At 35.8% G+C, this 18,673-nt stretch overlaps 2 protein-coding genes across 3 annotated transcripts in view; both read right to left on the reverse strand.

The window, feature by feature from the left end:
- Nucleotides 1-560: 560 nt before the first annotated feature.
- Nucleotides 561-3,596, reverse strand: LOC125074235 (gastrula zinc finger protein XlCGF57.1-like). The gene is made up of 2 exons (XM_047685512.1): nucleotides 2,076-3,596; nucleotides 561-986 (listed from the first exon to the last, which is right to left on the reverse strand). The coding sequence occupies exons 1-2, from the start codon at nucleotides 3,524-3,526 to the stop codon at nucleotides 584-586; spliced, it is 1,854 nt and encodes a 617-aa protein (XP_047541468.1). The 5' UTR covers nucleotides 3,527-3,596; the 3' UTR covers nucleotides 561-583.
- A 3,840-nt stretch (nucleotides 3,597-7,436) lies between these two features.
- The window catches only part of LOC125074145, a 29,410-nt gene continuing 18,173 nt past the window's right edge, over nucleotides 7,437-18,673 (reverse strand). The window contains exons 1-5 of one of the 2 annotated variants that reach the window (XM_047685372.1): nucleotides 13,369-13,542; nucleotides 10,652-10,783; nucleotides 10,086-10,158; nucleotides 9,282-9,355; nucleotides 7,437-8,384 (exon numbers count right to left, since the gene is read on the reverse strand). In XM_047685372.1, coding sequence (XP_047541328.1) covers nucleotides 7,857-8,384; nucleotides 9,282-9,355; nucleotides 10,086-10,158; nucleotides 10,652-10,783; nucleotides 13,369-13,536 — 975 coding nt within the window. In that variant the 5' untranslated portion in view covers nucleotides 13,537-13,542 and the 3' untranslated portion in view covers nucleotides 7,437-7,856. Of the gene's footprint in view, nucleotides 8,385-9,281; nucleotides 9,356-10,085; nucleotides 10,159-10,651; nucleotides 10,784-13,368; nucleotides 13,543-18,673 lie in introns of those variants that run through there. The other variant, XM_047685371.1, reaches the window with a different exon arrangement.

Genomic DNA, 18,673 nt, shown 5'->3' on the forward strand with positions numbered 1-18,673 from the left:
AGCATCCATAGTGAATATCTTAGATTAAGCAAGCTCTTGACCAATGATATCGCGTCAATATGCTGACAAATGTTGTTTATTTGACTTTATTCCTGTTATGGTTGGAATAGGGTGTAGGAATATGCCCTTCGCAGTTTCAACCGCTTTAAATTTAGAGCATAAACGGGACAAGCATGAAAATCATGTTCTGGACACAATTAAATAAAATTATTATTAAAAAACCAGTGTCCAGCACACTTCTTCTTCGCAGTAGAATCTGCTTCCAGAATCGGTGGTAGCTTTACATTTATAAGAACACTGTATCGTGACGATTCAAAAGTGCTTTTATGCGTCTACTTTATTAATAATATTTTTATTTGATTTGAAAGAGAGAGATAGAGGGAAAGATCCCTGAGAAAGAGAAATAGAGAGGGTCTAAACCTTTTACAGAACGATTACTACCTGTTTACTCTACTCTAAAAAAAAATTGTTCCAAAAATATCTTCACCAAACCTAAAACAAAGCGACAAGCGAGCGAAGCCGCGTTCAAAAACTGGTATGAAATAAAACACATATTTTACAAATGATTCAATAAACCTTTTATTTATATCAGCATTGGTTCCTTGCCATGAATTTTTATGTGAACTTTTAACGCGGACGCTTTTCTGAACGCTTGGCCGCAGCTTGTACAAATATATGGCCTTTCCCCAGTATGGCACCGGATATGGGAGACCAGGTCAGTTCTCTGTATGAACGCCTTCTCACAGTGGGAGCACTGGTAGGGCTTTTCTCCTGTGTGGGTGCGTCTGTGATTCTTCAGCGTTCCGAGCACAGCGAACCTCATTGAGCAGAGGTCACATGCGTATGGTCTTTCTCCGCTGTGGATTCTCCGATGTTTGGTGAGGGAGCTGGACGTTGTGAAACTGTTCCCGCAATCGTCACAGATGAAGGGGTGAGCCCCGCTGTGCTTGCGATTGTGAGCGTGCAGTTCACCTTTCGAGACAAATCTGAAAAAGTATAATTTAAAAAATATATAGATCAATAAACTTCTTCTAAATAATAACTATTAATTTATTAAATAAATAGACAAAAATATTAATATACATTTTAATTGTTTTAATTTAATAGTGTATTACCAAAGTGAGACATCTTTATGCTGTTCAGTTCAATGCTAAAAATAATAATAATTAAGTTTCCCTAGCGTGGGATGCTACATGTATTGACACACTGGCCCAAACTCATATCAGGGAACCTGTCGTCGCCAAGAGAAAAAAGGATCCAAATATTTTCTCATTTTAGTTTAAACTTTGAACTTTGGAGTGTTAGTACAAAAACCTAATTAAAAGTTACACACTTCGTCTTATTACCTACATGTGATAGAAGCTGGTTAATTACTTATTACGTACCCTCAACATCATAGCCGACAGGGTAGATTTGTTTTGTTGCAGCCTGAGTGAACTCACAACTATAGCCACTTGGACTATATCATATATATTGTAGAGACCTATTTTAAATATTTTTAATAAACATACTGTATTATCGAATTAGGAAAACCATGTACTGTAATGATGTGTATAGTTTTGTGTTATAGATAAATAAAATAATAATAAAAAAAAAATTCCCCAGAGGATTGGGAATTGCGATTCAACGGTGAAATGCTGTTAACATTCTTGCCACCATTCCACAGTCAAGATTTGTACAGTACTGTATTGTTTATTATAGAATTTAATGTGTTTTACAATGATATTTATTATCATGTATATATAAACCCAATTATGTGTACTATGTCATAACTTGTTAGTAGGATTTGAAAGTCCACCTGGTTGAGTATCACTCATAACATATTCCCCCACCAAACAGCAACACTTAGTATTACTGTATTCTAGTTTTAACGGTAAGCGAGTCAATGCAAATACAGGCACAAGGGACTTGACATTTTAATTCAAAAGGGCCATAAATGCCAAACCCATTAATGGTCCATGAATGGTTAATATTTCTTATAACAATGACGGGCAGTTGTGTTAACTGCTACTGAACGTCAGATACCTAAACAAATATCTTAACATTTATGATATTTCTTTAAAACAGTAAGTTACCTTCTCTCACAGTGTTCACACTTGAATGGCTTCAATCCCTCATGGCGCCTCATATGCTGAACTAAATTATTCTTCTGACTGAATCCCCGTCCACAAATCGAACAAAGGAACGGCTTTTCCCCAGTATGAGTCCTGATATGATCAGTTAAAGCCGACATAATTGTAAATGTTTTACCGCACACTGTACAGTGATGTTTCTTATCGACCTTATGCCCTTCCATATGGTGGTCTAAGCAGTCTTGTGTGACGAAGCTTTTGCCGCACTTGTTGCAAGTTAGGCCTTTTTCTTTTGAATGTACTAAAACAATATGATTGTCTAGATGAGCTTGGTGTTGGAATTCACGCTTGCAAGTCTTGCATGTAAATTTCATTTGTGCTTTATCTTCATGACGTTTGATGTGTGCGATCAAAGACATCTTACGCACAAACTTTCTCATACACATCGAACATTGGTAGTTTTGTTCCTCTTGTTCAGTTTCATTGTGCATGTGCTTTTTCAAGTGAAATGCTAATTCGTCCAAATTGGGTAATTTCTCTTCACACTTAACACACTTTAGGGGTATTGTGATATTATCTTTAGGTTCCATTCTCGATTTCTTGTGTTTCACCCTTATTCGGTTTTTATGTGTTTTTAAATGAGCTATCAATAACGACTTGCAAATAAAACTGTTCTTACATTTAGGGCATTCATGATTACTCGTACCATTCGATGTTTCCTTGTGACTATAAATATGGACTTGCAGTTGTTTTAAATTAGGAAAATTATCATTGCACAGCGGACATGAATGAACATCCCTGTCGTATTTATTTACAAATGTTTTACATTCTTTAGTATGGCTTTCGAACTTAGCAGTATCGGTACAAATAAAACCACAAAAACATATATTTGTATTGATCGGATTGTCTGTCTGTGTGTAATCGAGTATGTTATTTCCGATATCATCTGATATATCCATATCGTTGCGTATATCATCTCTTTCCTCTTTAACATTTTCGTATTTATAATTATCACTTAAAGTATCAAAATTATCTATTATTGGTAATTCTACTTCTAATGTTTGAGAGTTTTTTTTCATGTAAATATTATCGATGAGGATTTGACCATCGATTGGTAGTTGAGATTTTGTTATATCGAAATCCGTGCTATTTATAATTTCATTCTTTATAAGTTCGTCGAATGGTGACATAAAAATTCCACTTTTTAATATACTTTCGGATTGTATACATCTCTTTTTGAAATCGTCGGCTTTACATATCATAATATGGCAATCGTTACACACTTGTTTAGGATATTCTTCGCTGATAGAAATATCAACGCTTGTAACAAAAGAGAGTACTTCACAGAGCGTCCGATCTTCCCCTTCCATTTTGCTTAATAAAGATTTACAATTAGACGCCTCGCTCAAACATGTTCTGCAAATGTTATTCTTTTTTAATACTGTATTATCCATTACGCTAAAGGTATTATTTAAAAATATTTAAAGAGCAACATAAACATGTTTCTTTTGACGTTTTAACGGATTGAGAACCATTGACACTATGATAATGGCATTGATGCATTATGCATAGTTCTTGACAGTTGACAATGGTTTTTAAACATCGATATTTTTAATCGATTATATATATTTGGATGGATTTTATTTGTCGTTATATTAAGCGGCGGAGAGTTAAGGATCAAATCTAGCTTTATTTCCGCTAGTAGTAGCTTTAATTACCATTTGTCATTGTTGATTAAAAAATAACTATTCATTCTATTACTAAAGAGAACAACACCTCCTTAACGGCAAATCGTTATTTTTTATTATATAAGTACAACACGTTAAACTTTCCATGTTATTTTTAACAGGATTACTCATTGAAATTTAACTATTCAAAAATATCAGAGACGCCTGTACCTCTCTGATAAGCGGAATGAAACCAGCCATGCCCGCATGCACGCATTCATGATTGATTCCCGCTTTTCGGCGATTACTCGACGATGCATCGATCATTTATAATATTTTTCTTTTTAATAAAATAAAAGTTGTGAAATTAATTTAAAGCTCAAATAAAATAATAAAAAACTACAGATTATTTTTTGTTCCGCTTTCGAAGTAAAGTCCCTCGTTTTTTATTTACAAGGATATAAAATCCTTTTACACTCTATACCAATCATAAAAAAAAATTGGGACAAATAATAATCAACTTTGAAATTGTTCAACTTGATCATAGATGTTACATTATAACAATTATTAAGGATGAAAAAAAGTGCGATATCCGATAGTTTACTTTGGAATTAAAATTAATGGAATAGATTAGTTAATTATAATATAGAGTTATAGGTTATTTTTTTAAAATATTTTGTAAATCTATGGTTAGTCAGTCTTTATTCCTTCTTCGATTGGCAATAGAAATAAATATTGGGATATAAAGCATAATATTATCTCGAAATCTGTAAATTATGATGATATAGCCCATTCCAATGGAAGTAGGAAAAAAGATAAACAAACCTTAGATTTATATATTTCATGCGATTTGCTAATAATTCAGCGCTACTAAGAGTTTATGATTGATATATCTTTATTTATACACAACACCATTGCACTAAACCACTTAGTTCCACTATAATTTTGCTTCCAAAATTCCGAAAATAGTTTCGTCGACGTTCAAAACGACATTTTTTCGCAAATCTATAGTGAATATCATAGATTAATCAAGCTTTCGACCAATGATATTGCGTCAATTTGGTGTCAAGTGTTGTTTATTTGGCTTTATTCCAGTTATGGTTGAAGTAGAGTACACGCGTAATTCTGAAACTAAAAATCATCATTTCTATATCGTTACCTATTCAATGTTTAAAACTCTTTATTACAAGTAAAAAAAAGGACATTTGTTACCTACAAGTCTGTAAATATGGAGGATATTTATGGTAATGTGTTAAGGCCTCCCCTCCCTTCGAGGAGGTTTAGAATTTAACCAACTCGCCGCTCGAATGCGAGTTGGTAGATACAAATGTGGCAAAATTTCATTAAAATTAAATAGACGCAGGTTTCGAGCAAGATAACCAACTACTGACGTGCCAAGCGTGAATTTCATCATTTTCGATTAGAGTTCTTGTTAATACCAAATATCAGAATTTTCTCTATTCAAGGTTCAGAAAGTAGATTATACCGAGCAGATCCAGAGACTTCCATCATTAAGGTAGAATTATACAGTCTACGCTTTTTCATCAATAAAATAAAATATTAAAATCTTATATTAAAATTTATGCTTAATTTATCAATGTTTTTTTTTTGTCATTTTTATTAGTTTACCTTTACTCCTCGCCTATACCATAATTGTATAAAACCGACTTTATTAAAAACATCCCAAAGGTAGTGAAGCTCCAAGACTATTTGTTTTTGCAGGATGAAAACAGTTTCAGTATCTATTGCGTTACCCCGAAGCCTTGCCCCAAACGCTTTTAAACACAATCAGTGGCGTAGCTATCGTAGGGCCAGGTGGTGCAGTGCACCAGGGCCCCTGAGCTCTGGGGGCCCTCTAACCTAAGCTATGAAAAGAGCTTTGAATAGAGATGAAGTATGGATTTAATTTACTAACGATATGTTCAACTCAATGTATCTTGTATCCTATTCTTATTACTATCTATAATTTTGAATGCCAATATACGTTAAAGAGGGGGCGAGGGCCCGATTCTTTTTCTATGCACCGGGGCCCTTACCCACCTAGCTACGCCACTGAACACAATACTATGAAAGTAACCAAAATATACTAAACTAGAGCGTCAACATCACTTCGTTATCTTTTCTAGCGGCGTATGCTGCGAGTTGAGCCTTCCTGTTACAAGCATTAGCAGCCCGTAAATGTCCCACTGCTGGGATAAAGGCCTCCTCTCCTTTGAGGAGAAGGTTTGGAGCATATTCCACCACGCTGCTCCAATGCGGGTTGGCGGAATACACATGTGGCAGAATTTCGTTGAAATTAGACTCAAGAAGGTTTCCTCACGATGTTTTCCTTCACCGCCGAGCACGAGATGAATTATAAACACAAATGAAGCACATGAAATTTCAGTGGTGCTTGCCTGGGTTTGAACCCGAAATCATCGGTTAAGATGCACGCGTTCTAACCACTGGGCCATCTCACTCTCAAATATTCTATACAAATATAGAAAAAAAAATAAAAAACATCGGAACAGAAAATAAATTCTTTATTCAATATCAATAATATCCAATTTAATCAGATTAACTTAATAGTGATTCAAATAATAGTAAATACGAAACAGTACAATTTTCGTACGATTGTTATTAAATGTTGCTTTATAATCCCTGATAAAATATTTTTAATCTGTGTTGAGATCTTATTAAATACATCACATTGTAAAATTGTTGTTAAAAACGCCAGTGTTGCCATTAAAGAGATTATTTTTTTTCGCTGGCAACATTTCATACTGTCAAGAACAAAAAAGGGTGTAAGTCCCGTATAAAAGTTTTCTAAATCTTTATAACTATACCTATTTATGTACAATACACTGTCAGAATGAGGTAATATATTATTTAATTCTTTTTTCTAACAACATTTTTGTACTGATTTTTTATTTCAATTCCTACAATATAAATTACTTATATTATTAATATCATGCTGTATCGAATTTCATTTTTCCTTAGTGTTTGTCTACTTTACGTATTTTTTTATTATTTTTTTTTTATATAATATTTCGTCTATGTCTTATAAATGTAATAACTATATATAATAATTACATAACAATGGTTCTTGTTATTGGCACGTCGCTGACTTGAAATAGAAATTCTATGAAGTAGTTAAAAACTGTCATATAAATTATCAGTGAAAATATTCCGAGTTACATCGAAATATCGATCTACGCTTGCGTTAAGAATATTTATATCTATAGATATATAAATCAAACGCCATAATTATAGATCTAGTATCGTTCATAATATTTATTTATATAATGTGCGTTTTTTTTTTTATTTAATGATATTTTATTAACTACTTCATAAAATTAAAACGAAAATTACTAGACTAGGATTTTCACTTATACCACTTTGCGAAAGGACTCGACACTAAATGTCAAAGTTGGTCCCCAAAAGCAGGGACATTAGCCTAAGATGAAAAAAAAAAAAAATACGCTCCGTCCGGAGCACTAAGTACCTATTACGTTAAAAATATAACAATTATGCAAAATTCTATATATTTGGCAGTTATTTCGTTTGTTGCATGATATTTTAGCTGCCATCTTGAAAATATAATACTATAAAAAATAAATCCGCATACAAACGCGGCTAATAAAAACTTTAAGCGCATTATATGCACTAAAAAAAAAAAAACTAAAAAATAATGTACAAAATAAACTATACGAAATAAAGATTACAAAAATAATGTATCCCTAACTTTAAACATCACATATCGAAGCCCAAATTTGGTACGAAACGTTTTAAAAAATAACAAATCTGTCAAGTCATTTAAAAAAAAAAAAAATCGCACCAAAAATGTCCTGCTTTAATTCTAAATCTTTCCTTTACAAGCAATAATTTGCCCAATTTCGACGTTTTCATAATATTTAATATTAAAAAAAAAAAATTGGGCTGAATAGACGACACCTTAGCTCAAAAAAAAAAAAAAATGGTAGCTTTAAGATTACCTTACGATGGCACTGTATGGACTATGGCATTTGAATTAACCTTAATCAATAGTCGTCTCTTTCGCGAGAGAAGATCCCAATAGGAAATTCATCTCTTCCATTGCCAGCGCGAGAGAGACAGAGTACGTACAGGACCGAGTGATTCACTTCGCGCTCGCCTTTTCCAAGAAGTCCATTTTCAACCGTAACTCGATCAGAAAGAGTTGCTTTTGCAATGAAAATATTTCCTCCTTCTGTCTGAGCTCCATGTTCAGGATTTTCATTTTAGCTTCGTGTTCCCATATCGCGTGCTGCCGTTTCGCCGTGAAGTACAATCTTTCCTCCTCCGTGGCTGAAGCGTAGTCGTGTTTCATCTCCTCGGACTTATCCTGTCTATCGTGACCGTTTTTCCGTTTATCGTCGTCCAGGTGACTCAGATTTAAGGGGGTGTTCGATAATTCGTTCAATTTCTGTAGAAAATTCTGCTGAATTCTTGCTTGTTCGATCGCTTGTAGGGGATTCGTTATGATGGGGAGGTGAGAGGTTAGCGTGAGCGGGTTGATCTGCGGGTTGGGGAGGGACTTTAGGGGGGGAGGCGTGGGGGAAGATTGCGGGATGATTTGGACCTGGGGCTCGAGTACGTTTGGCATCGTATCGTCGCTGTCGTTCGTTGATAGGCGGCCATTTGACATCTGTTTTAAATGAAATTGTTTTATCAATAACGATACAGCAAATTGAATAAATTATACCGCCAAACAGTACTTAGTATCGTTGTATATCGGTTTGAAGGTTGAGCGAGTCGTAACTATAGGCACAAAGGACATAACATCTTAGTTCCCAAGGTTGGTGGCGCATTAATGATGGTTAAAATATTTCTTAGAGCGCCATTGTCTATGGTGACCACGTAACATCAGGTGACCAATTTGAAAACCGCCTTAACTTACTTCAATAAAAAAAATAACTATAGCCAAGAATAGTAATAACACGTCAACATACAAAACAATTTTTTGGAACGAAGTTCTTTTACCCGGCCTACAGTAGAGTGAAACAGCAGATATCGTCATCTCTCTTTCACTGTTTCTCTGTCTCTTTCTAGCTGTTTACTGTTTTATATCATATTATTGAAATTTACTTATAAGATTATAATTTAATGAAAAAAAGTCTTGTCATTGAGTCATCCTCAAAGGTTAATTTATTTCATTTTGTCTTTTATTTAATCTGTACATATAATAAAATTGGATTGTCTGTTTGTAATATTAAAATAACCGCTTTTTACTAAATACATATGTATGTATGTATGTATACACGGTACATATACCGAAATAACATTTTTTTATGCCTATCTATCTGTCTGTTTATCCCGGCCGACCTCTGGAACGGCTGGACCGATTTTGACGGAACTTTCACTGGCAGAAAGCCGATGTAATAAGCATTAACTTAGGTTACAAATATAACTCTTTGCTAAATTCAAACGCGCATGAAGTCGCGGGCACATCAAGTACATCATATAAAGCGGAAACAACTTCGTTCCAAAATATTAAATAATAATTCTTTATTAAATAATTTGTAATAGTTTCCGAGCTACTCACGTTAACAGGTATACAATCATCGTCCTTCACGCTGTGAGCGCCCTCTGCACTTGTAGTCGCTTCGCCTTCCTCGTCTGAAAACATTTAACTTTGTATCAGTTGCCAATCGGTACATACATACATACATACATAAACAGCTATAAATTTCCCACTGCTGGGCTAAGGCCTCCTCTCCCTTTGAGGAGAAGGTTTGAAGGTTTAAAATGTGGGTTGGTGTAATACACATGTGGCAGAATTTCGTTGAAATTAGACACATGCAGGTTTCCTCACGATGTTTTCCTTCACCGCCGAGCACGAGATGAATTATAAACACAAATTAAGCACATGAAAATTCAGTGGTGCTTGCCTGGGTTTGAACCCGACATCATCGGTTAAGATGCACGCCTGCCAATTGCTAATACCATAGAATTCAATTCGAACGGAACTTTAAATTAACGGCGACCCGTCGATTTTTTAAGTCAAAATCAATCAAAATCAAAATGTACTTCATTCAAGTAGGCTTTTACAAGCAATTTTGAATCGTCATTTAACAGACTATATTAAGTGAAGCTACAACCGGTTCGGAATGTAGATTCTACCGAGAAGAACCGGCAAGAAACTCAGTAGTTATTCTTTTTCAATATCTAAAAATACAGTCATGTTAGTTAAATACAATTATATATGTATGTCATGTCTCCTGCCTGGAAGTCAACAAGCATTAACTCCACGCTTTTTTATCATCAATATAATCTTGTATCGAATAATATGCCTTCCTTTTATTTATTACATATGATTATTTTTTACATATGATTCGAATTCACATACCTTTGACGTCTAGAGGGTGAATGCTTTGCCAGAGCATGCCATCGAGTAGGCCGGGCGCTTCCGCTGGTGGTGGCTGAAACAATTATGAGCAAACTTTTATTAATGATAAAAACTAAAACTGGAGACATTATTTTTATTTCTTTTAAATAAAAATACTAAATTGATTAAGTTATAACATTTTAAATACATACATACATATATTAACAGCCTGTAAATTTCCCACTGCTGGGCTAAGGACTCCTCTCCCTTTGAGGAGAAGGTTTTGAGCGTATTCCACCACGCTGCTCCAATACAAGTTGGTGGAATACAGATGTGGCAGAATTTCGTTGAAATAAGACACATGCAGGTTTCCTCACGATGTTTTTCTTCACCGACACAGTCTTCACAGTGATAACTGGGTTTGAACTCGCAATCATCAGCCATCTTGGTAATATGACTATATATCTACTTCCCAATATTAAAGAATTACGAGACAGTACGTACTCAACTATCAAAAACGAATATGGCAGAACTCGTCCGCCATATAGCCATATTTGATATAAAAACATGCTCTACGTAATGGTTACCTGTGTGTCGTGTGCGCGCATTTTACACTTCTTCTTATAATTTTCGTACCACATCTTGACCTGCGCAGGAGTGCGCGGCCTGTCGCCGCCGCAGCGCTTGTTCACCTCCTCGCAGATTGTAGACCACACCAGCTGGAATTGTACAATTTAAGAAACGTCAAATCAAAATCAAAACTTTCTTTATTCAAGTACGCTCAAGCTCTCAAAAGCTCTCAAGTTCATAAAAGCACTTTTGAATCGTCATGTTACAATCGTACGGAAAGTAGATCCTACCGAGAAGGACACGTGATCTTACCGAATAAGATTTTATTTACATTGCTCACATTGTAAATGTGTTTTTATGTTCGTATTTTTATTACTCAATCGCAGACTGCTAGAATTTGGATTTTGTTAAAAATTTCGAATAGAGGTAGGTTGTACTCTGTATTAACGCATAGACTACTCAACACCTACCCCCTTTCCCAACACATGCAGCATCATTAGCTACTACACGGAATCTGGTGTTTAGGTGTATTTATTTAATTTAAGCCGGGAGGTAATTATTAGGGGGGGGGGGGGGGCTATAACTCTCTTAAAATAAGTAGATAGCTCTCGATTGGGTAGCGAAGGCGATTTTGGGAAAAGTCTAAGTCCAGCAACAGACCACGACAGGATTGATGGTAGACACCCAGACGGACGTGCACAAAGCTCTACCACCAAGTTATAAAACACATGATTGGATCACATGGAAAAACAGCAAAGCCGAGATTTAAACCGGCGGTAATCGGTTTAAGTGTACCACTTCCAGCCACTGAGGTCTTTATGAAGATACCACGATTCTGAGAGCTGAGATTCTTACATAAACTGTAATTAAAAAGAGTAACTGATGAGTATCTTGTCGGTTCTTCTTATAGAATCTATTTTACGAGTTTATTTCAACACTAGCAAGACTTTTACGAGCCAACTTGAGTTAAAAATATTTTGATTTGATTTTTTGACAAGGCTAACATAACATAGTTTAAATTTGATTTAAATATTAAAGCCTAGCGGTTAATACTATCAAAAATCCAATCAAGATTTGCTTTTAAATAAAAAAAAAATTAAGTACGCGCAAAGCGTCCAGCTAATACTAGTTTATAAAAAATGCATTTCGACACAGGACACGTGGCGCGTTAGTGCAACGGATGCGATATCAAATTACTTAACTTGCATATTGACAATTAAACTTCACGCGCGACATAGTTACGAGCTAGATATTTCGATATGTTTTACGGTTTAGGTACTTGTGTATTTTTTTAATATTTATTCAACTGCCTCGATGGTCTAGCGGCTGTTATAAGGGAGATCTCGAGGCGTTCAACCCCAGATCGGGCCGACTAAAAGACTTTGGGGTTTCTTTCGAAAAACTCCCAGTCCCGGGAGTCCGGGATTTGGGAGCGTTTAAGGTCCCAGTCCTCGGGAAGCAAGTAAAGGTCCTAAGCCTGAACTCCGATTCCAATCGTTACATCGGATTATTAGAGTGAAGGAATTGATATTGGCTGTCGTCGCTAAAGTCAGTCAGGAGAATATCATAATTTATTTGTAAAAATCCATCACAGATTATATTATATTACATTACATTAGCAGCCTGTAAATTTCCCACTGCTGGGCTAAGGCCTCCTCTCCCTTTGAAGAGATGATTTGGAGCATATTCCATCACCACCACCACGGAGCAGCCCATGCGGGTTGGTGGAATACACGTGTGGCAGAATTTCGTTGAAATTAGACACATGCAGGTTTCCTCACGATGTTTTCCTTCACCGCCGAGCACGAGATGAATTATAAACACAAATTAAGCACATGAAAATTCAGTGGTGCTCGCCTGGGTTTGAACCCGTAATCATCGGTTAAGATGCACGCGTTCGCGAAAAGAAGATTGACAGAAGGACGGAATTGAAGAAAGATTTTCAGGCTGTCATATATTGTTAAACGCGACTGTCAAATCTATTGTAAATATATGGCTAGATTAAATTATGTATTTAATAATCAAAACGATACGTAACATAATCGATTTAATTACATAATGTAATCTTATATTTACATATATTTTTAAAAACGATCAACTTCACGAACGACGAAGATAAAACCGAATCGATTTGACAGCGTGCGAGATTATATTATATTATTGATTCAAAAGTAGGTCTGTTTGTTACGATTTCAGGACCAAACCCTTGAACTGATTTTGATCAAATTCAGTATGAAGCAAACGAATTCCAAATAAAATGTATTTTATTCGAGAAAACTCCACAGTGAAGAGTTATTGAATCGTCAATATTTAAGCACTAGCGCCGTTTCGGAAAGCAGCCTCAAGGAAGGACATACTCAAGGCTACTTTGTGCCTAATAACAACAACCAACCCCTAAAACGCGACAATTAGTTCCTAATATGTAAATTATAATCGTGTAATTAAATTAAGTACATTATGATTAAAAATAAATAAATAAATATTGGACAACATCACATACATTACTCTGATCCCAATGTAAGTAGGTAAAGCACTTGTGTTATAGTAAATCAGAAGTAACGAAGTACCACATACACCCATACCCAAGACATCATAGAAAACTAATGAACTTTTTCTACATCGACTCGACCGGGAATCGAACCCGGGACCTCGGATTAGCGTACCCATGAAAACCGGTGTACACGCCACTCGACCACGGAGGTCGTCGTCGTCATTATGATTATGTATGTATCACCTGCTTGCTGCGGTTGGTCGCGTTGTTGGAGCGCCCCTGCCGCAGCACGTCACGATGGCGCGCTATCAGCTCGAGTACCGTCCTCTTCTCCAGCTCCGTGAAGTTCTTGGAACGCTCCTTGTGTCCGCGCCGCGCTCGAATCGCGGTCGCGCTGCTGCGCGTCGTCATGTCACTCTGGAGACAACGCAACGACATTGAAACGATTATTTTTTATATATATGTGTACTACTGGTAGACAATTCACAGAAGAATTATATTTTTTGGGTTTCCCGCGAAACTTAACAGATTCAAAAGATTTATTCAGAAGATTTTAGGAATTTCGGAACCCATGACAGGTTTTGTTTTGTTATAATTCCATTGTAAATTGTAATTCCGTTGTTAGACATATTCCAAATCTAACCGAATTAATTGTTAGTAATATCAAAATATTACTATACTATGTATTATGGGAACACTCCATAAATAATTGTTTTGTATCTGTGTCATGCTGCTGTGTATTTTGTATCTGTTCCTTTTTAAAATAAAACTCATAGTCATTCTGTTCGGTTAAAACTTTTAAAGCGAATACGTTGTTTTATTTCATTGATGATATTAAAAATTTTATTTAAAAGAGGTTTCATCATTTTGGCGCCAAATGTTTATCAGTGTGTTGAGGTTTCGAAATTCCTAAAAAATCTTTTGAATGAACGCATAAAGTTTCGCGCCCGACTCGACGACCAACTAGTTAACAATTAAAGTAATAGAACTTTTGACGTTTTAACATAAAGACCCGTTTCGTTACCGGGAATTCGCTTTTCACTTTGTATTTGCTTTTCTTGCTTCACTATAATGTTTAATGTATATATCTAATATTAAAAAAATAAACTTTATGTCAAAAAACATTGATGAATAAGGCATATTACTTAATATAAGATTTCATTGTTTTATTTATTTCTTGGTAGGTTATATAACATACTGATTACATACTCTGTAATCAAAATGGTCGAAAAGAGTAACTACCGAGTTTCTTGCCGGTTCTTCTCGCTAGAATCTACTTTGCGTGCCGGTGTTAGGCTTACATTTAATTCAAAACTGTGACATGGCGATTCAAAAGTGCTTAGGAGCAAACTTGAACAATTGTCATTTTGAGATTGATTTTGAACTACATGCACAATTATACTTTTAACTTAGAGAATTACATTGAATTTAAAGATAGTTTCGTAACGTAGATTCCACACTGTATAGACAGACGGGAGAGCCGAGATGGCCCAGTGGTTAGAACGCGTGCATCTTAACCGATGATTTCGGGTTCAAACCCAGGCAGGCACCACTGAATTTTCATGTGCTTAATTTGTCTTTATAATTCATCTCGTGCTCGGCGGTGAAGGAAAACATCGTGAAGAAACCTGCATGTGTCTAATTTCAACGAAATTCTGCCACATGTGTATTCCGCTAACCCGCATCGGAGCAGCGTGGTGGAATATGCTCCAAACCTTCTCCTCAAAGGGAGAGGAGGCTTTTATCCCAGCAGTGGGACATTTACGGGCTGCTAATGTATAGACAGACGGAACTCACTTAGTACTCACTCTTTTCCGAAGCTGAAATAACACCGGTATTTCAGCTTCGGTAATAGCTATGACAAGTTTAGTAGTTTTGATTTTTAGAAAATAAATTCTCAATTCATTGCAATCGAATCGAAACCAAAAATAATTTTTATGATTTAGTTAGGCGGACGAGCAAATAGGTCACCTGATCACCACCATAGACAATGGCGCTGTAAGTAATATTAACCATACCATAAATCGACAACGCTCAACCAAACTTGGGAACAAAGATGCTATGTCCCTTGTGGCTGTAGTTACACTGGGTCACTGGTTAATGCGGTGTAAGGCAGCAAGCTTTTAGCAATTGTGATGATTATTTTTGCGTTGGATGAGGTGAGTTATCATGTGATCTCATCCTCATTTCATTGCTATTATTAATCTTTTTTATTTAAAGCGTAAAGTCAAAAAGGTTTTTTTTTGATCGCGGCGGACTTCAAAATTGGTCATGTAATGGTAAGTGGTCACCGTCGCACATAGACAATGACGCTGTAAGTAATATTAACCATACCTTAAATCGACAACGCTCAACCAAACTTGGGAACTAAGATGTTATGTCCCTTGTGCCTGTAGTTACTGGGTCACTCACCCTTCAAACCGGAACACAACAATACTGAACACTGCTGTTTAGCGATAGAATAACTGATGAGTGGGTGATTCCTACCCAGACGAGCCTGCACAAAGCCCTACCAACAATTAAATCAGTATTATGTTCGTACACAATACTTTAATTGGATTCTGTTAACAGATCTATATTATAACTGCTGGAAAAGAGTATTTACTTTTTCATTGCACAGTTCACAGTACAATATACATTCGGTACTTGATAAAATTTTAATACGATTGTAAAAGGACGATGCAAAATAGTTAGAGCCTACTTTAATTGAATATAATTAGATTATTTTAATATTTTTATAGCGAAATGTTAATAAAAAATATCATCGACTGCACTGTTTCTTTAAAGCATGAAAACTTGTTCTAATTGAATCACAGACGTGCTTGCCCAGACTTGTTTTAGGTCGTTGAATCGATAACGTTCCATGCACTTCTAGATCACTTAGTGACTCCTCCAAAATAAACTCTGTTCCAGAGCTGAAGTACGAAACGCCACCCGTAACAATCGAACATCAAAAACCGGTACGAACCAGTTCCAACCATGACAGCATGTATCACTTCACTTCACACAATACACTAGCACAAACACACTTCTCACCTCGACGACCGAGCAAAAAGGATTAAAACTTAACTAAACACGCACAACAAACAACCGTTACAGAACACCGTATGACAGTAGTTTTTTACACGACTTATCTGATCCTGGAGATAAAACCATCCGGCTTTCGAGAAATTTCTAGGCCAAATATTGAATATTTAGTAGAAATATGTACCAAATAACAACATCCGTCGTTCGATCGCTTAACGAATCGATGTGAATATATACATCGAGGGGTTCGCACGTCAGATACAACCTCTTCACTCAGAATCGATTCATTACACCTTCAAAGATTGTCCAAAACGTTGCACCAACAAAAAAATATACACTTCCAAGAAATATCGACGTGAGACCGAATATACTTAACATATAATTCATCAAGTGTCAAATTCTACTCGATCTTGATAATCTACATTTATCTATACATAATATTATAAACGCGAAAGTAACTCTGTCTGTTACCTCCTCACGCTTAAACAGCTCAACCGATTTAGATCAATTTTTTTCTGGAGATAGTCTCGAGTCCCAGGAAAGGATATCGTAATTTATTTTAATTCATCCCTCGAAGGGATAAATGGAAAGTGAACGTCTGTGTTCTATAGGTAAAGATTAATAAATTTCGAGCGGGTACAGCCGTAGGTTTAGCTAGTAAAGAAATGTACGACGCTAAGCCCGGAGTAGACTAGTGGATTTGAGCTTCCGCGGTAAATGCAAAAAAAAATCTTAATTAACGGTGAGAAATCAACTTACTTTACTTTCTCATAAACAGTTTATGTTATATAAACTACTTATGAGAAAGTTCTCGAAAGATAATTTTTGTCTAGGATCGAAGCTTTTATGTGATGACTTCCTTTTGGAAGATTTTGTCCGAGACGATATGCTTAAAAACAACTAATCGACAGTGGGAACCATATCACGAACAGGTTACTGCTTGTAATAATAAATTGCCTCACTCCCATGATATGACATTGACATGACACTCCCAAATAGGCCTACAAATCGGAAAACGTCCAGAAGACTTCGGACGCAGGATAAAAGGATTTAAATGCTTTCCGAGGCGGCTTTCTAGAGTCACGTGATGTGTTTAACATCACTAATAACAAATGATGCGCACTGGTCATACTGACTACTGTATTATTCGAAGCTGTACGAAAGCGCGGACTGCAAAGTTCCTCGTGACGTATTCACTGATAAGTGAGGTGCGTTTCGTTTACGGCGATACCACGTGCATGGCCAATTCTACTAAGAAATTCTACATTGTAACCGAATCGAAACGTAACCTTTTTTTATAATAGCTAGGCGAACGATCAAATGGGTCATCTGATGGAACGAAATGGAAATAGAGCAGAAAAAAAAGTTCGAAACTTAAATTATAATTTTTTCTCAAAATTTCAATAGTCTATTTCAATATCGTCGGATTTCAACCCCTGAGCGATCAGTTATGTCATTTTTTATTAATTAAATGATACATTAATCAATATATCGTACGTCGTACACCGTAAGCCGATTTCCGACATTTCACTCGTGGGATACCAAGTGAGTTACAGAATAGCTTCCGATAAAACGTCTTTTAAATTACTATCAAGTTCACCAGACAAGGAATCCTCTAAATCCTCCTCTTATTATAGGATGCGTACCAAAAATATTCCAAATAATAATATATCAATCCTTACCATTAGACTGCGGAACCGCTTGCACGTAAATGGGTTATATCCATACGAAAACATAGTCAAATGCAACACATATATAAAACACACAGCAAGTTCACATGGCATTCAACATTAAAACACAGCACATTACGCGACAAGCGATCAAAAACGACCCAACCATGAGTTACGCCAAAAAACACACACAAGAAAAACTAAGTTAATAATTGATATTCACTATTCAACCTGTCTCGGCCACATCGTTAAAGATCTCGTTAACCGACGAGCTCAGTGCGACAATATTTTTTTTTTTTCATACTATCAATTAAGGCATAGAATTAAGACCACCTTAATATAGATAAAATCAATATCTGATATCATCATTACGTTCCTAGATCGAAAACTGAGGCATTAAATGTGGAACTGGTTTTTTTTTTTTTTTCAAGGATTATGTAAAGATATTTGAGAACGATGCAAAGTTTTCGTGGCCTTTAATAATTTAGTTCATAATCACTACGTAATATAAAAGCTGCATTTATCCGTCTGTCTGAACGCGATAATTTTCAAAGCTATTCTATTCATGAGGTAGGTTTGGGTATCTTATTTATTAAGTTGGCTGGAATGTTGAAGTTGTTGAAATAATATGTCGACTAGGAGCTAGACCAGCGATGGTAGCGTTTACTTGATGGCAGGGCTTTGTGCAAGCCAGTCTAGGTAAAACCCACTCATCAGGTATTCTACCGCCAAACAGATATACTAAGCATTGTTAACATCTTAGTTCCCAAGGTTGGTGTCGCATTGGCAATGTAATGGTTAATATTTCTAACAGCGCTAATATCTATGGACGGTGGTGACCACTTAACACC

Source organism: Vanessa atalanta, chromosome 27 (genome assembly GCF_905147765.1).
Source record: "Vanessa atalanta chromosome 27, ilVanAtal1.2, whole genome shotgun sequence".
Taxonomy (NCBI): domain Eukaryota; kingdom Metazoa; phylum Arthropoda; class Insecta; order Lepidoptera; family Nymphalidae; genus Vanessa; species Vanessa atalanta.